The 18,537-nt window shown below is 42.2% G+C and overlaps 2 protein-coding genes across 3 annotated transcripts; one reads left to right on the top strand and one right to left on the bottom strand.

Annotated features, from left to right (window-relative positions):
• The first annotated feature begins 784 nt into the window (after positions 1 to 784).
• Positions 785 to 6,017, top strand: gltpd2b (glycolipid transfer protein domain containing 2b). Its single transcript, XM_085797791.1, has 4 exons — positions 785 to 1,464; positions 3,754 to 3,812; positions 3,989 to 4,167; positions 4,315 to 6,017. Exons 1-4 carry the CDS (start codon positions 1,395 to 1,397, stop codon positions 4,931 to 4,933), a joined length of 927 nt encoding a protein of 308 aa, XP_085653917.1. The 5' UTR covers positions 785 to 1,394; the 3' UTR covers positions 4,934 to 6,017.
• A 1,184-nt stretch (positions 6,018 to 7,201) lies between these two features.
• atp1b2b (ATPase Na+/K+ transporting subunit beta 2b) lies at positions 7,202 to 17,858 on the bottom strand. 2 transcript variants are annotated; one of them, XM_085797792.1, is made up of 8 exons: positions 17,460 to 17,858; positions 13,055 to 13,183; positions 12,822 to 12,929; positions 12,408 to 12,613; positions 12,102 to 12,161; positions 11,822 to 11,848; positions 11,496 to 11,591; positions 7,202 to 11,391 (listed from the first exon to the last, which is right to left on the bottom strand). In XM_085797792.1, exons 1-8 carry the CDS (start codon positions 17,548 to 17,550, stop codon positions 11,227 to 11,229), a joined length of 882 nt encoding a protein of 293 aa, XP_085653918.1. In that variant the 5' UTR covers positions 17,551 to 17,858; the 3' UTR covers positions 7,202 to 11,226. The 2 variants fall into 2 exon arrangements, with proteins under 2 accessions (XP_085653918.1, XP_085653919.1); XM_085797793.1 differs by lacking the exon at positions 11,822 to 11,848 and having other exon boundaries at positions 17,460 to 17,857.
• Between the last annotated feature and the right edge of the window lie 679 nt (positions 17,859 to 18,537).

Genomic DNA, 18,537 nt, shown 5'->3' with positions numbered 1-18,537 from the left:
GCGGTGGTGGCAGCAAAACCCACTGATAGTGGCCAATCACTTGGTCTCCCATGATTATCACCTCTGGTAGTGATAACCATGGGAACACCCTCGTCGACCACATCAGTCCTCCTGTTATAAACAGACACAGCTCAGACTTTGGACCCCAAAAATTGAATTGAATCAATAAATACAGACATGCAGAATATAAAAATCTCATAGAATGTATTAGGAAATATCAAAATCAGATATTGTGTCAACAGAAAGGAAATTACATATATAAATGTATGTATAAAACACATTTTTTCCCAAATAGATACATATTGTTTGCTACTTTGCTCCCAGCATGTTTCGCAGAGATACAGATGTCTTTGTCATATCATGAATGGACTTTCTTTGTTCCTCTTGCCCTGTCAGCTAGGATAAGCTTGATTAGACTTTGTTATTCATTGACAAACATGGATTTGGTATCACATCTCTCCTTGTTCAGCAACTAAGAGGAGATTTTGTTTGTCCTATAGATACAGAGGTTTAAGCAAGGCTGTCTTGGCTTTATCCAAATAAGGGAGATAAAAAAAAAGAGGAGAGGTACAAAAAAAATACACTCTGTTGCATTGAGGGAGGTCTGGATGTCTTCGGTCATGTATGTTTCATGTTACGCTTTTATTTCAGCCAGCATGTTTTCAGGAATGTGCGTCTGTGCTGTTGTAGCGTGTGGGGGTTGTGGTGGTGCTCGTAGGGATGTGTGTGATTGAGTAGAGAGAGAGAGAGAGCAAGAGGGAGAGAGATAGGGAGTGGAGGAGTGACGACGAGGGGTGGTGGTAGGAGGAGAGGAGAAAGAGCAGGCGTTTGCTCAAGCTGAAGCTCATGGAATATAACGCATACATTCAAGATGAACCTGGAGGAAAGAGGTTACTGGCGGACAGGCGGCTACGTGGGCTCTGCTTTATCAGCCAGGGGCTGGACTTGATTGATCTCTGGACCGTAATATTGAGCAACAGAACAAGAGAGTGGCAGCCACAGAATCAGTCAGACGCCTAGGCAGGGAGGAGGAAGGAAGACGTGGAGCAAAGAAAGTCAAAGAAAAACAGAAAAAGAAAGAGCAACAGCCGGCTGAGGTGTGGTAACGTGACAGGAGAAATGCAGCTGTTGTAAAACAGGGGTTAAACATTAACACAGGCTCTTTCAGGTGCAATGCTGGACGCACCTTTTTTGTTCTAGGTTTTGGGGAATTGTATGAAAGATTTGAGAGGACTGGGGGTGGGGGGAGGGGGGGAGGTCAGAGGCAAGGGTCTGGTAGAGAGTAATTGTGGTGACAGGCAGTGCAAGGGGACAAGGACTCATGTGAGACACAGAGGAATTAAAAGATAAAAGACACAGAGAGGGACCGGCAGACCCCAAAACTGGACTTCAGTATGGGTGTAAAGAGCAAAGCTGCTGCAGCTATCTTAATCCTGCTGCTGTTCCTGGGCTCCCTCTGGCTCCGTGAGTATTTCTGTGTGTTTATGTCTGCATGAGTGAGTGTGTGTGTGGTTTCTATGTTGTACTATTAATCTATACAATCCCTCTCTTGTTTGGACTGCACAGGCTCGAGATCAGGAATGTATCACATGGTTGGGTGGCAACAGGGTTAAGCATGGTGGTCACAGCACTTTTTTGCTGACGCTTTAGGCTCCAAAATATTTCAACAACAACAACAACTTCTTGAACATAATCGTCTTTCGCTGTCAGATTCTTGACATGACATCTCTGTCTAAAGTCCATAATTTCACCATAGTCTCTCTGACTTATTGTTGGGTTCCTGATGTGTCTTTTTTTTTAAGTCTCAAGAAATAAACAAGAAGATTAAGTAGTAAAAAAAAAAAGTCCTCCAGGGTAGAAATAAATGGCTTTGGGCAACAACAAACATGAACAAAACATGAACAAAACAAATTCAAAGTAATTAGTGAAGGAATGAGAAAACTGGGACCATGTGATCCCTCTCTCCAGCAATGGATTAAATTCGAAAGATTTGGGAGATTTAATAAGTTGGACGACCAAGTGCAAACTGAGCAGGGAGGTTTTCAAATAGAAGCATGAACTGCCATTTCTACATCCTCATAGTAACTCTCCTTTTAGGAAACTTAAATTTAGATATCACTCATAGTACGTCACAGTGCCCTGTAATGTTGACACTCCTGGCAACATCTAGATTAGGTCACTGTCAAGATAGAAATAAGTTTTTGGCATTAGACAGGCTCTGAATGTGGCTAACGAGCCAAGCTATCTGACAGGAAGTTGAGTAATTCAGAGAGTCTTTATGATCAGTTTAGAGGCTGGGCGCTACCGTCAATTATTGGATTATATCACATCACAGCTTTTATGGCCTTTTGGTTATTGGTATAAGATGCACCAGTCCCTAGTGAGTGGTCTGAAGACCTGCAGGAGGTGCTACATGATGTGGCAGGCCACAGCTTCACTAGATTATATGCTTTATAGCGATGAAAAGGGATTATGTGGAATTGTTACTTTTATAACAACACCTTTTTGTTGCTATACGGTATAATAATAGTAATAATAATAATGTGTGTGCGCATGTATCATGTGGCCATATGGAGGCTTGTCATTGGAGAACATGATTTGGCCCTCAGATGATCCCAGTAAAACTTGTGCACGTGGTGTGTGCAGACTGGAAGTGTGTGTCTGAGTCAGTGGAGATGACAGCGTTTAGCTTCGTCACAGGCTGGAATGAGTCCCAAACGAAACATCAGGCTGCCGTGCCGTGTGCTGCTCTATGTATGGTTATCTTTGTGCCACATTCAGCACAGTATGATTTTAACTGGAATTAATCAGGAATGTACTAACACACACTCAACCTTTTCATAACCAGTTTCCTCATGTTAACAGGATAAGAGGTCTGTCACAAGGCAGTGATAATTTGTGAATGAGCTGTTGTGAATGAAATGACCCTCTCATTTAACTGAAAGCTATAGCTAGACTCTACAGTTTTTTTGCACTCTTAAAAACATGACAATAAAATTACAATAAAATTATCACATGAGTTTCCAGCTCCTGTCAGCTTTATAGAGTATCACAGTCCGATAGAGTTATTGTTTTGGTTTGGCAGCAGCAGCAGCAGCAGCAGCAGCAGCAGCAGCAGCAGCAGCAGCAGACACAGACAGTATACTGCTACCAGCCAGTGAGCACAGTGGAGACTTTAGAGGCTGAAGAACCAGATATTTGTTAGGAGGAGGTGGAGACCAAAAACAGAGTTTCAAGAGTATAAAAAACTGATATTCACCAGGAACAGGCCTCAAAATTAATAATAATATAACATGTTCGTACCTTACACCAGTAATCGGTTGCGTTCACAAGTTGTTTGTGCTGCCTCTGTGTGGTCAGGAATAGACTCATCCATCCGTTAGCTATTCCACTTATCCTTAAAGAGTTGCAGAGGGCCACAAATCAATCCCAGCAGACAGTGGGCGACGGTGGGGTGCATCCTGGAGTGGTCGTGGAATAGAGACAAATGGACAATAACCAGGAGCACTCACATTCACACCGATGGCCACTCTAGAGTCACCACTTAACCTGACCCCCTCCTTGAGGTCTGTGGGAAGAAGTACCAGCAGGGAACCCACACATGGATGGAAACGCCACACAGAGAGACGCCTAATGGCTATAAATGTTTTATTTTGATGTGGTTAACTGCACTCTGCGGTCTGTTTTAGCGGGAAAGTGTCTGAAACCAAAATCTAATTTCAAGGCTTTCTCTTGTTTCCTGTCTGACTGCAGATGGAGGCTTGGATTACCACTGGGATTCTTGTTTGAAAGGCTATAATCAAGTGAATAAGGTCGGTAAGAAAGCACAAATAATAAATCATTTAATCAAATGTTTTCATAATCCATTTATTTCGTGAAGATAAAAGAGTATTTTGAATATAGTGGTGGTATTGCTTCAGCTTCCTCTCTTTTCTTTGTTTCTTCGATCGTCCGCACACATTCACATCTCCCCTCCCCCCGCCGACAGATTCACCAGCTGTCCAACAGCAGTGGGGCTAATGGAGCCGACGTCTCTGGGGTCCTGGAGGGATGTCCTGGTCAGAACTTCCAGGTGGCACTGCTGCTCTCCCACCTGTTGGCCACGCCAGCCGACACATCTGACGTGCTGCTGCAGCCCTATCTGTCCAGCTGGGATGAGCTTGTCAAGTAAGATCATCAGATAAAGCAGGAGCAAAGTGGCAAAGTGAGAGATGTGCATTCATTTATAGCCACACAAGAGAGTATGAAGTCATTTATGGCTTATGACATAATGTGGGCTCCATAAACTTGATCCACCTTGTGTTACTCCTCCAGGTTTATGGAAGCGTTGGGCCCGATGGTGGGACTGATATCGAAAGAGATAGAGAGCAAAACCAACATAATCCGCGAGCTGGCCCTCTCAGCCGAGGACAACCCTGAAGCAGAGCTCGGTCCGAATGTACAGCCGGTCAACTCTGTCAGCACGGAGACTGAGACTACGAAAAGTTTAGAGGCCTCACAGACCATCAGTCCTTACCACTCAGTGCGCTCCATGATTCAGGAGGAACTGAAACGAGGCGTGGTAGACTTCCACCACACCACGGAGTCTGGATGTCGGACTCTTCTGCGTCTCCATCGCGCCCTGCTTTGGCTCAAGCTCTTCCTGGAAAAGCTGGGTGAGACGCCGGTGACCGGGCGGCTCAGGAGTCCCTCAGACTTGTGTCGAGAGGCCTATCAGAACACCCTGGCAAACCACCACACGTGGTTTGTACGCCGGGCTGCCGAGGTGGCCTTCATCGCCATGCCAGATCGGAGTTTCTTCTTCAGGCTGGTGTGTGTGCAGAACCAGGAGGAGCTGAGCATGCTGCTGAACAGAGTGGTTCAGGCCACTGGAGAGATTTATGACAGGACGCAGAAAGCCCTGGAGGAATATGGCATGCTGGACTTGCCATAGACATACTCGTCTCCGCTGGTGTCTTTACTATGATTTACTCCTTGTGGTGGCAAATGAGGTTTTAATTCAAGGAGACATGACTCTAGGCCTATACGTGATGATTTCCTTTGGCTACAATTTCCCCCGTGTGCCATATTTTTCTTCCTGACCAAAGTGCCGTGTCAACAATCAAGTAACACACTGAAAAGTCATATCGCTCTCATTCTGATAGTTCATCAAATAGTATCAGATCATGTCTCGACTTCTCCTCACCTCAGTATTTTAAGGCAGCTGATAGGCTAATGCATAGGCTATAGGCTGGCTAAACACAGACTGTGAATTATTTCAGCAGGTGGACACATTAACATGAACAATATCCCCTCTGCTGTTAACAGGGGAGCTCATTTACCAATGGACTGTGTTGTCCATTTCCATGTTTTTGTGCCCACATGTGATTTATATATTTCTTTTCACCATTTAAAATGCTTTTGAAAATGACTGCTGTTTTAATTGTATTTAAAGGACCTATTTGTAAGCTTTGCTACTGCTACATAGCCAACATTAGCATTAGCAGATAACGTTGCGAGTTCAGCATCAAACTTCAGTCCTTCACTCTCCAGGTGTGTCTCTTCCTTTCTTCTGCTGACATTAGTATGCTTACCAGCTAGCCCCGGCCCAGATGGACAATCTCGCCAGTTTCCGATAGTGAGTCACTGTTGCGTCCATGCCTGCCCTCAGGAAATAGCGCTGCTCAGAGAGCGTGTCAAACCTCAAGTAGATGCAACAATGGCTGAAGCTCTTGGCAAGACTTGTAAATAAACAGCTGTTTAATGTTGTCGGCTGTGTAGCTGTGTAAAAAGCTAACAAATATCTCCTTTGATGCTTGGTGATTTAGATGCTACCTCATGACTGGCTGAGTCTAGGTGCCTTGTAGCCTTAAAAATCTGTGATCAATCTACCCTGATTAAAGAGAAAGAAATGAATATATGCAGAACAGATGACTATAAGGTGCTCCACAGTAACTGTGGTGTTCAGTATTAATTCCTCAGTTTTACATTGTATGTTTTTGTATCGTGTTCAAAATAATTAAATATCTATAAAATGATTAAGAGAGAACCCGGTTGCGTGTTTTCTCACATTGTGTGGTCCGGTAACGTGATCGCTTTGACATTTAAATGCCACTGAACTGTTGTGTAATGTTATCCACCATCCAGCAGAGGTTCCAGTGCTCTGGTAAAGACTAAGCTTCACTTTCCTCACATCATGAATGGTGAAAATAATCTACTCAGTGCAACACTTAAACTGATCACATTTTATGGAAGTGGCCCAGTGGCAGCGTGAACAGGATTTCTCCCTCATAATATCTCCTTTTAAGAATATATTAGATATCAAAGCTTAAATAATATATTTTTTACAAACTAATCTGAATGTGAATATGAATATTAAGGGCTTGTAGATCATTCAGCATTATAATCTATTGTGTGCTGTGCGTGCAGTGTCATGGAGAATTGTGTCTACAAATATCAGTCACTGGCACTTCTCTTGATCAGACTATTTTAAACCTACAAATACCTCTAATGCTACATAATCCTTGCTCTCCCTCTTTTCCTGGACTGTGCTCTCCCTTTCTCAGGAGGAGACAGTAAAGAAAGGAGGGAGAGAGAGAGAGAGAGATAAGGATAGAGCCTGAGGGCACAGAGTGAACAAGAAACAAGAGCTGGTTGAAGGTCAGCAAGCGGAAGTGCATTTTGGCTGTAATCTTGTCAAGCAGTTGGCGGCAGACTGTGTTAAAGCAGCTCCCGAAGGAAAAAGCCTGAACGAGGATTCACATGTTCTTGATCTCGGGTTGAATGGTATTTATAATTATGAACGGTGGGCTGTAGTAGCACAGGATCAAGACGAGATTCTAATCTGTGACCTTTGACCTGTGATATGCGTTGGAGGATGACGCGTTGTGGGTGGTATTTCCACTACGTATGCACTTCCTCTTGATACAGAGATTCTCAATACTAGAGACACGAGACAGTCATGATCACAGTCACATGGATCTTTACTCACTGGGTGTCTTTCACTTGTACCAGTAAGTCTGCACAGGCGTCGACTGGCGCTGTAGGCTGTGGGGATTATAGTGAATGGGATTACAATAGATTATATCCACCTGACGCTACCTTTGACTCTGTCTTCCTTTTCTGTCTCCTATGAAGGGCGGACTCCACTTGACTCCAGCTACTGTTTGATTTATTATAATTAAACATTGAAAGAAAGACAAATGAGGCAGAGGCAAAAATTATTTAGAGTTTTGGTTCCCTTAAATGACATTTATTTATTTCTCTATCTTGGTTCGCAGTAAACATGAGCAAAAATATACATACAGTAAGAGCAAAAAATAAAGATCCAGAGTAGAATTATTATAATTAGTATTATTATTTTTGCGGGGGAGGTGGGGGGAGTATTTCAACAAATTTCAAGGTTTCTTTCTTTCTTGAACACCACAGTCTTAGGCAATAATATGATGAATGATGAAGGGCTTAGACGGGGGTAATAAGGTTTCCTGAAATCACTCATTATTTGAAACACGAATAGTTGACGAATCTGAAACGTTCTGAACATTTTCTAAAGGTTCTGCATTTGAAGGTTCTTCAACAACACCGCTCCTTCATATTGATTTTGGCCATTCAGTGAATCTGTCTTCTGATTCTGATGCAACCAGCTATACGGTGCTCAGGAAACTTTCAGTGCAAACCTTTTAATGCTCAATTTTAAAGAAGTAGAAAGGACTAACACAATGACAGAAGAAATGTTGTAAAAAAAAAAAAAAAAAAAATTCCAACCTAGCTTTTAACATTTTGCCATTTGTTGAATTAAATGATGAAAACCTACCAAGTAGCTCCCATGACATGATACAATCCAAGCTAATACATTCTCTCCTCTTTACAACAAAATAGCAGTAAAAATACTCTTTTATAAATAAAACAATACTTTTTATATCGTTCCTTTCGTAGTAATACGCAAACTGGCAAAACTGCCTGAATGCAATATCTCTATGTTCTTTCCCTTTTCTTTGCTCTTGATGGTACATGTGTTGCACAGATTTCGCATCATACAGCCACGAAAGAAATTAATATATTGCTTTTTGAGGACATCTCCAAATTATCACAGAAAAAAAAGGGATAAATGGAGATAACAGGAAATAACATTCTGTGACACTGGGGAACAACACAGTCTGTCCACCAGGAGGCACTGTTATGTTGCAGTGAAACGTGTTCCTTTTGTGCGTACTATTATTATTTTCAATATTATTATTACATAAGAGTAGGCCTTTTTAATAAAACAGGGTCTATTGCCCTCTGCCTGAATCCTACAGTGTCTCTGCATGAGATCCTTACTAAGATCTGCTGCTGAGGATGTGTCAGTGCAGCAAGAGAAATAAAATTTAAACTGTCATGAAGATCTTTGGTTGAAGAACAAATCTTCACATGCACATAAGTAAAAACAAATATGTCCAATAAGTTATGAAGCAAAGCATTTTTTTATTTGCCATGTTGTGATTCAAAAGAGTTTCACTGAATTTAATTATGAATGGGGAAAATAGGGTTGAATGCTCTTAAAGAATAAAATAAAAAGACAGAGAAAGGAGTAAACCTTGCTTTATCCATCTAGAAGATGATGATAGTGACTCAAGCGTTTGACACAAGGAGGAGGAGCGACAAAGTGGGGTAAAGAAGTTCAGCGTGCCTGCTCTGGATTAGCCGACCAGATTAAGAGATTACAGTGAAATTAAGTAAGTGTTGTAGGAATGCCAGAGGAGAAATGCATGTGAAGTGGTCAGAGCAGACTCTCACAAAAAGCAAAAAAGGAAAAGAGCCACAGAGGACTGTTAGGGCACAACCATCATCATGACTAACCCCCAAACTATAGTCTAATTGTCTCTTTCTTTCTTTAAAGATCGTATTTTATGCTATAAATAAGGTCCAGATTGTAAAAAACAGAAATCCAACTTTAATTTCTTGCCCAGCAGTGTGTTTTCAGCAGGCACACAGATATCTCACTGTGGTCAAACAAGGACCTCACTGTCAAAGTCACCATCTTGACAAAGAAAAGGATTTATTATTATTAAGGATTAGATTATAGTTTGGGGGTTATTCATAATGATGAATGTCCAGATTGTAAAAAGCAGAAATTCCCCTTTACGTGGTGGACTCGAGCCAGACCTTAATGTGAGTGAACAGATGCCTGTGTTTCACATTTCACAGCTGCAGTGACATGGCATTCGTACAGTTTTGTGTAACGTTTAAAAGCATGACTCCACAGATTCCTATCGGCTGCATTTGCAGTTGTTCCCGACACTTTTGAGGGCCTGTGAATGCACCATATGTATAAACCGCTCCAGCACCAAACTCAGGCATTATTAATGAAGACGTTAATTGCTCAAACTGGTTTTCTAGTTACCAAGATGCCATCCCCCTGATTCACACAACTGTGGAGAATACTACAACAACAAAAAAATATATAAATCAAATGGAGAAAATATCCCTTTCCATGTGGAAGCAAATCTCCAGGCCTCTAAAACAGAACTCTGACCCACTAACAATTCACGTTATCAAGACTCTATCAGTTTTGAAAGAAGATGTAAACTCTACATTTTGATATCCTGTTTGAAGACTTTAGAGGTTGATATGAATGAGTATGGATGAAAACAAAGGGAACAAACACAAACTCTCTACATCCCTCTCCTCCGATACTGTTCATACGTTAATTAATTCAACTCATCTTGACAAAACAAAACAAAAAAGAAGAAAAGAAGCACACTTCCAGTGCAAATCAATACAAAATATGACAATGGCATCTATTCCTGATACATATGAAATAGATGCAACACACGCACGCACACAGGCACGCACGCACACACACACACACACACACACACACACACACACAAAATCTAAATATTAATTCTTAAATTGATTAAAAATTGAGACATAAGAAAATTAGGTAAATTTGAGGAATTAAATGGGAGCCTAAAGTTGATTGTTTTGGTCGATAACTGTAGTCTGGGAGCTAAAGGTCTGATTAACCACTAACTCAGAGGATAAAACAGCGATGGCCGTGTTACCTTTAGATAATATTGTCATGATGTCTGAAACATGATTGATGTTCTGTATCAGAGTTCATTTGGCATCAGTGGTGTTGATTTGACCATTTCCTAGCAACCCAAATACCCATGACTACTTTTTTTTTTTTCATACATTTTTTATAAGCTGCTCTCAGGTCAAAAAAAACAGTTTGATGATCCAAAATAATTAAGAGAAGTCCTCTCAACTGAAGAATGGACTCAAGCATTCATAGGGTTTGCCACGTAATGAATATTGCACATTGCATGCAATTTCCCGACCTACAGTATGAGATGGGAATTGTGAATGGAACACACACACACACATGCACACGCACACAAACACACACACGTGCGCGGACACACTCACACACACACACACACACACACACACACACAGACATACTTTTAAAGGTTTGGACCTCTACTGTTTCTCCCATTTCTTTTTTTCTTTTTCTCTTTTTTTTTTGGAGATTCCTATCTAACTGTATGTTTTTTTGTTTTTTTTCGAAAAACACGTTTTGCCGTGCGTGAGGTTTTTGAGGATTAGAGTGCGTCCCTCCTGGTGGTCAGTGGTTTAACATAACCTTATTTCACACTAAGCAGAGAGGTGGGACACAGGGGCCTCCTGCCCTCAAAGTACCCTAAAGACAATACACACATGCAAAATGGCTTCTTCTCTGCATCCATCCATCAAGATATACACAGGTCTGTTGGAATTTTCTTTTAAGTGCAACAAAGTAGATGTACTGACATAAGGTTATGATAACGTATAAATACTGTAAATATACACATTTTGTATTGTAATTTGTGTATATTCATATATAGAGGGATACTCTATAAGGAGGCAGCAGGATGGGAGCAGCAGTAAAGTGGTAAAGTTGCTGATCCTTGCAAACTTTGAAAACACATGTTCACATCCTTTATATTCCCTAGTTTGTCATGCAGTATAAATAGACATCACCTCAAACTAATGTACAGGAAAGAATTTGTCCCAAAGCTCACAGACAGAAATAATGACAGGATTACCACCCTTTTTTTTTAAATTCTCACCTCGCCTCGTAACGTGACTGGACAATTTCCCCAAAAATGTGGGGGTTGTAAACAAATCCTACAAAGGGTGTGAATACTGCGATTGGTTTCTGTGTATGTGCAATGTTGCAGAGAATGGTGACAGTAGTTTTCAGGAGAGGAAAAGGTAAACCTAATCAGTGTTGATCCTCAGCTTGAAGGACACTCTTCCAGCAAACTTGTCTCTTTCACTTCCAGCGGGAATGTTGTTGGAGTTAATCTTGCACTCAATGTTGACATCTTCATTTCGAGTAATGTTAAGGAACTTGATGGCAACCAAAGGCTGAGAGTAGTTCACCTGCAAAAAAACATTAAACATTAGGAATCCTGGTGTGTGTTTGTTTGATTAACTATCTGGAAAAGCTAAATTAACAGCTCTGTCATCAACAACCTTGGTCTTACCTGAGCTTTCTTGCCATAGTAAGGGTAGTACATGAGGTTGAAAGCGCCATCTGGAGGGAAGTACATCAACTCTCCGATCTTTTCAGTGTCTTCTTTCTGCAGAGGTGAAACAACAGATTCAGTCACTTCATAGAAGTGGAAGAAGAGAAACCTCATTAATCTCCTTCTTTTCTCTAAATCTCATTTCCTAACATGCCCACCATCTACTTCTGCAGTCGCTTCGATGTGACACATCTCACATGTAACTGCGATCTACACCACCGCTATGTGTACAACTGTAAACATACTCTACACTCTACAAGTCACATTTTCTGTCCTGTTCTTACCCATTCATTTTTGCCAACTCTGTATCTCTGACAGTGGCAAATTACAGGAACAGGATGAAGAAAAGAGAAAAACAAAAACAAAACCAGACCAACAAATGAGGTGTAGATGACAAAATGGCATGCAACGAAAGTTACGACATTGGAAACGATACAAATATAAACCTGAAATGAAAACGTGGGATGAGCAGTAGGTGATACATTGCGGATCAGAGTGAGACACAGCACGAATGGGCTGAAATCCAAAATGTTACATAAAGCCTCTCATTGTGAAGGGGATTACCTTTGCGCCACAGGTGACAAACGGAGCCTGGCCATTCTTTCCTGGCAGCATAGCAATCACCTGGTGGGAAGGAAAGACAACACATTCCCAACTCACTCTTACTTAAAAACACAGAGAAGTGATAAACGCTTAAAATTGCAAGAAGCTATGACAGAAAGCAGCAGTAAACGTAATAATCTATAATCTTTTTTTCTCTTTCACTGGGATTATCTATTTCCTCATTTCCAACCAGTCTTATGATCTCAATCACTCCATGTCTCCTAGCAACAACATCCATTTCTCTTCCCCCTGCTTTCGCTTTCATACCCGATTCAGCTTGATGATGATGCACGGCTTGCCCGTTGGGTATCCATAGTAACGGTCATCTATTCCAGAGCATTCCTCCAGAATGGTGCGGTTGAACTGACAGGCGCGCTTGGGGTTGTTCTTCACATCGCCGCTGTCGTCCTGCAGGAAGTACTGGTCTGGGGTGCATTCGTAGTTTTTCTGGGCCTGGACAGTGTCGTTGTAGTCTGCAGTGGGGGGGGGGGTTTAGTTTAGTTTGTTTGTAAGAGCTTATGACTCATCTAAAACCCCCAGTGCAAGGCAATCTCCTATACCGCTGACTGTAAAGGAATTATCTCTTATTAGGTAAAAACAATTCATTCTGGGTCTTTGGATAATCCACAGCAGTAAGCTTTTTTTTGAGCCACTGTGAGAGAGGCTGCGAGGCAGACTTACCCCCCAGGAACTTGTCCAGGAGCTCAGTGTACATGTCCCAGCTCTCAGTCTTGTGGGTGTTGTAGACAATCTCATAGGTCTCATCTGCTTTGGGTCTAATTACCATGCCTGTAAGTGACAGAGAAACAACAGGGAGTTCATGACACTGCAACACACAGACACACACACAGACACACACACACACACCAAACTGTGATCTGGACTCATGCACTTTGTGTCATTAGCTGCTGCACCTGGTGTGGTGAGCCTGTCTTGCCAGGTTGGTTTGTGGTCGTCCAAGGTCTGCAGCATGACGTACATGGTGAGTGAAAACAAACCAGCCAGGAAGATGTAGAAAATTAAATAGAAGAGAAGAATCAGACCTGTAGACAAAGAGATGAGAGAGTGGTGTCAACTCTGTGTAATATCAGTGAGAAATTGAATATTATTAATACCAACATATCATTTTAATCTTCTATGACACTCAGGACAGGAAGTAAGTAGACCTTTAGTTTATTTGGAAAAAAATAAATCAACCATGAGTAAATATGTCACATCCAGAGTGATGCACAGCTTGACTCAGTGTCTTCATATCTGAAAGTATCTTAACATTATAGTGTCATTTATATGTTAGCACACATTAGGTTGGGTTAATATTCTATATTCTTATGTAGACAAAGTCTTCTCTTCACTTTAACCCTCAATTAATTAATTCATCTCAGTTTGACTTTCCAATACATCAAGTCACCTTTGTAATAAGAAAATATACTGGATAAGAATAACTGATAGTTATATTTAAAAACATTTTGTAATTTACACAAATTATTGACACATTTGGGCAGCTCCTTTACCCCTGATGAAAAAATATGTTGGTTGTTTCAAAGCAGCTCGCAGACCCACACTTCACTGTTTTACTTTATGTAAAAAAAAAACTAAAACGATGACATTTCCAAGCCATTCTTCACATACAAAGATGGCCGTTGACCTCCCTGTCTCACAGTAGCTACACTTCTTTGGCCATTTCATAATTACTGTAATTATAATAATAAAACTAAATTTAAAAGATAAATAATCTTCCATCTGAACTGATAATGGAATTAGCTGATTTTAATTAAATGTTGCTGCTGTTGTGTTGCGACTGTTCGGTCACTTTCGGACCAAACATGGACGCAGGAGGCCAGATAATCCTCATTAAACTAGAGGCTTCACTCTATCTGCAACATCTGCCTCTTTCTCTCTCTCTCACACACACACACAAGCAACTGTCCCTTAGACAACAAAAATATCTCATATTTTATCAATTCATGGCCAAACTATAAACGCCTGTATGTTAATGTTTCATTTCCTTGATGCACTCGGTTGAGATTGAAGTGTGGTCTTCCTCCAAGTCTGAATTGAATGAGATGTGTCTAGCCAATTTCATTATGGAGTTGCCTTGTCAGCAGAGTGACAGCAACGATGACAGAGGGAGATACAGGAGGAGGGTGAACGAGGACCCCCTGGAGACAGGGTCAGGAGATTACAGGCCATCATGGACTAGGCCGATTTCATGAACAGTGTAAGAAGATCATAGTGATGATGTTACATTAGACAGAATACTTTCTGTCTTTCTGGGCTGCAACGGATGATTATTGATTTTTTTGTTATCAATTATTTCAACACAAGGTGCATATATAATCATCTCTATACTGTCTGGGGCCCATTTCAGACCTTCGTGTCTATGTCGAGAGCAGGAAAACATAAATAGCTTTTTCTATGACACATCCCCCATTTTAAGCATCAACACCTGAGGCCAGCATTGGGTAGCAGCTGAGTGCCCTGACCCTTTGCCTCTGCTGGATGGCCCCCAGCGTGGAGCTCACTCGCTGTCAGCAGGCTCAGTGCTGCATCTGCCTCCCCACGCAGCCACGCTCACAGGAATCCATAACGAAATGTCAAGAGGAAGCTGCTCCATGGGGGGCAATTAAAGAGGGGGTGGGGTTTTTTTTTATTCTTCGTCCAATTGTTCCTTGAATTATTGGATTCCAAAGTGAAATTAATGAATGGCTGAGTAAGACTTGATCGAGCATCCCATCTGTGGCATAGAAAAGGCCCGAGCTGAGTCATTAAATATACAGTCAGGCTCCGGGCCCCGGACCAAGCTGGAGGCACTAGAGCGAAGGAGCCATCAGAGGTGAGATGTGACAAAGCAAAAGTGCTTAAGTGTTTTTCCTCCAACTTTCAGAAGGGTGGTGGTTGTGCTAACCACAAATATGACACCACCCAGGGGAGACTGGATGTGCACACGTGCATACAGGGTCAATGGCGCAGACAGGGTGGCTTTCCCCCTGGCAAAGAGGGTGTTAGGTTTACAGTCTGCGCTCTCAGTCCATGCCGATGATGGACGGTGAAGCATCTCTCTTTCACCGCGGTTTTGTTCGCAGACGGCGGTTGAAAGCAGAGAACAAAAGGACGGGGTGGGATGGTTCAGCATCCTGTCCTTTCTTCACTTATAATGACGAGAGGTGTCTCTTTTCTTTCAGAATTAATTATGAGGACAAGGATGTTCATTTGCTTTGTAAATTTGTGATAAACATGCCTCTGAACTAAAAATGAAATGGTCCGGAGGAAGGCTAGATAGCTCTGAGCTGTGGATCTCACTGTTTAAATAACCATTATCTTCTGTAGAGACTATATATATGCATACATATATGATGTGCTGTTCATACTGTGTTACTGTGTTACAGTATGAACAGCATCACACTTTTGTTCCTTATTATTAGGCTTTTCCCCCATGTTCAATGCACCAGAGCCTTTTGTTGTTTTTGGAAGTGGGAGGTGCAGAACACTTAATTAGTCCTATTTTAAATGGAAGTAGTTGTTTGACTATGTTTGCTTTGTGTCAGCTGGTGGCAATGTAACATCAAAATTGCAGGACTGTTCCACTTTATCAGGGCTATTTCCATATCATTACAGCTCTTTGTACAAAGAAGGACACACACAGAGAAGTGTTCTGTGTTTCATCCTCAAAGAAGCCTTTGATCTGTTGCGATGAATTTACATTATACTGCATAAAATTGAGGATAAACAAGAATTTGTCTTTTAAAGAGACTGGGAACCGGACTTTATGGGTGTCCTCGCTCTCTCTCTCTCTCTCTCTCTTTCTCTCCATTTCCTGATTGCATGTTGAGATAAGTGGGTACAGAAAATGGATGGACTATAGATAGTGCCAGTCACAGTCAAACAAGTGGAAGCAGAGGTACAGTACGTACAGTGTCTGCATCATACGGGAGAATGAGGGAGTAGCAAGGTGAAATGTCAAGTTAAGCACAGCTACATACATTGGCTGACTACAGAAATAGCCTAATTAACAGGCCTTAGAGAGCACAGCTTAAAAAGGCCACCAGACCTTAAAGCACCTGGGACGCATTGAGCTGGATTAAGTCGTACACAGTGGGAGGATTCCAGCAAAGACATCTACAGTCAATGATTCCCAACTTTGCACGAATAGTACAAATGTCCATTCATGAAACATCAACGAGAGAATAACTGTGCATGCAAAACCACTTCCACCATTATCCAGACCCATAAGTGCTAGACTTCTTCGTTGCTATTAGGACAATGTCTCCAGTGGGAAAGATCAGAAATAGTCTAAATTCCAGAGAGTGGTTTAGTTAGTTACGGTAGAGCTAGTCCTGAATTGATACCTTCCCCATCAGCCAATGAAGTCATTAGATTAGGATTAAATCCCTCACTGATTTACACACACTGGGAGGGGCCGGGTTGGAGGTGATACAAATAGCATTTGGCCCTCGGCTTTACCCAGATTAAAACGCTCCAATGTCATTAGAAGAGAGCCATATGCGCCCTATCATTTCATGAATCTTTGAAATAGTTGCAGGCTGGTCGCAAAAAAAAAAAAGAGGACAGCGGGATCAGGGCTATAGACGGTCTAAAAACAGCGGCAGGGTTTGGATCTCCCTTCAAAATCTCGGGGGGAGAGAGAGGGGAGGGGGGGAGGGGGGACTGAAAATGAATGACATCATGTTGAAAGCTCATTAAATTAGGCAATAGGTGCAAAAAAACATATTTGTTAAACTTCTGCAAAGCAATTTCCATACAATCTGCCTCCTATGCAGCAAAATTCATGCTGAAGCTGCAGCTGAAGCTCTCCGCCTCAGAGAGGATGGCGCTCATCATATGCACTTTGCAACAGAGTGGGACCTGCTCGGGCAAATGCTGCAGTCATCTGGCAAAATAAGACCATATTCCTCCACCCTTATGTTGAGCGCATTGCGGACGGAAGGCAGGCGCATAAATTAATAAAGAGGTGTATACATTTATATAGAGGCTTTATATATATTTAAATAAAAAGAGGCAGGGTTTTTTTTTCTTCTGCCGGCTTCTGCGGGAGCGGTGCCGCATTCAGATTCCAGCACCACACTGTAGTAGACAGCGACACAGCCATCTCATCATCACCTGAACACTGAGGGGGAAATAATCAACTCAGGCAACTTCAATCGGGATGAAATGTACATTATAGTCACAGTTTAAACATTTCTGCAGGAGTCTGCGCTGGAGCTGTGCATCTATGAGAGTGTGAGGAGACTAAGACAGTGACCTGTTACAGAGCTGAGGGACCGGGTTTGCTGCATTGCTGTATAGCTGGACTGTACTTACCCCAGCTGCTCGCCGTCCTGCCCATGAACTCCCTCGTCCTCGGGTTCCATATAAACTCTTTCCAGTCGCCCTTTTCTCCATCCTTGGCCATTTTCTCATAAAGGTTTGGACCTCTAGTGAAAGCGCTCTTACACCCACCGGGTTTATACAATCAGCCAGACAGCTAGAGAGGTAGAGGGAGAGAGCCCTACTGCACCGCGTTGAGGATGACAGGGAATTGAAGAGGTCTACCTGAAGGCTCCGATCAAGCACCACTGCAACCTGTCTAATAACAGAAAAAAGCCAACAGATGTAGCAGTCCTACACTCAGACCTAGTAGCTGCCCTCCCCCCCAGCTCTTGTCTGCATGCCGCAGAGTTTTGATGAGTGCTGCAGAAATCTAGTGATACTGCGGTAAAGCACTCCCTCCGCCTCTATCTACATGCACCCCCACCCTCTCCAGATCCCACCCACTCCAACCTCATCCTCTATCAGCAGCCAATCACCAGAGCCGCATCTTCCCTCCTCACGGGGCCCCGACTCATGAAGGACAGGCTCGGGAACAAATGGTGTGGTGGCTGAGGGCATCCTGCCATAGGCTCCCCGGCCCCCACCGTCACGTCTTCATAGGAAAATCAGCAAAATATCACTGTAAAGATGAAGAAATCTAAAAAATAAAACAAAAGTGTGTGTGTTATTCAGTGTTTCATTTATAAATCTCTTATTGTGCTTAATTATAAACCTAGATATGCATGTCTCCTCCTCATCACAGTTATCATAAATTATAAATACCATGTATAGTGTATACAGTTTATGGCCGCAGCACCCCACCCCCCGCCCCCCCTCACCCCAACACACACACGCACACACACTGGAGATGTGTTATTCCCTACCATAGCCAGATATGGTACAATCCAGTTTAGGGGTGTCTGAAAATCGTATCACATTTACAAGATTTTAACCGGCAAGGGGAATACTAGGCATTTACAATTACATAATAATATTATGAATATTTTGAAAATGTTTTTATCCATTTTAGAGGTGTCTATGTCCTAATTTGGGGGGGTCTGACCCCCCTAACGATCCATAAAGGCAATGC

The sequence above is a fragment of the Trachurus japonicus genome, chromosome 14 (assembly GCF_045865225.1).
Source record: "Trachurus japonicus isolate A0001 chromosome 14, Traja_1.0".
Classification (NCBI taxonomy): domain Eukaryota; kingdom Metazoa; phylum Chordata; class Actinopteri; order Carangiformes; family Carangidae; genus Trachurus; species Trachurus japonicus.
This window is presented reverse-complemented; position numbering and strand designations above follow the sequence as displayed.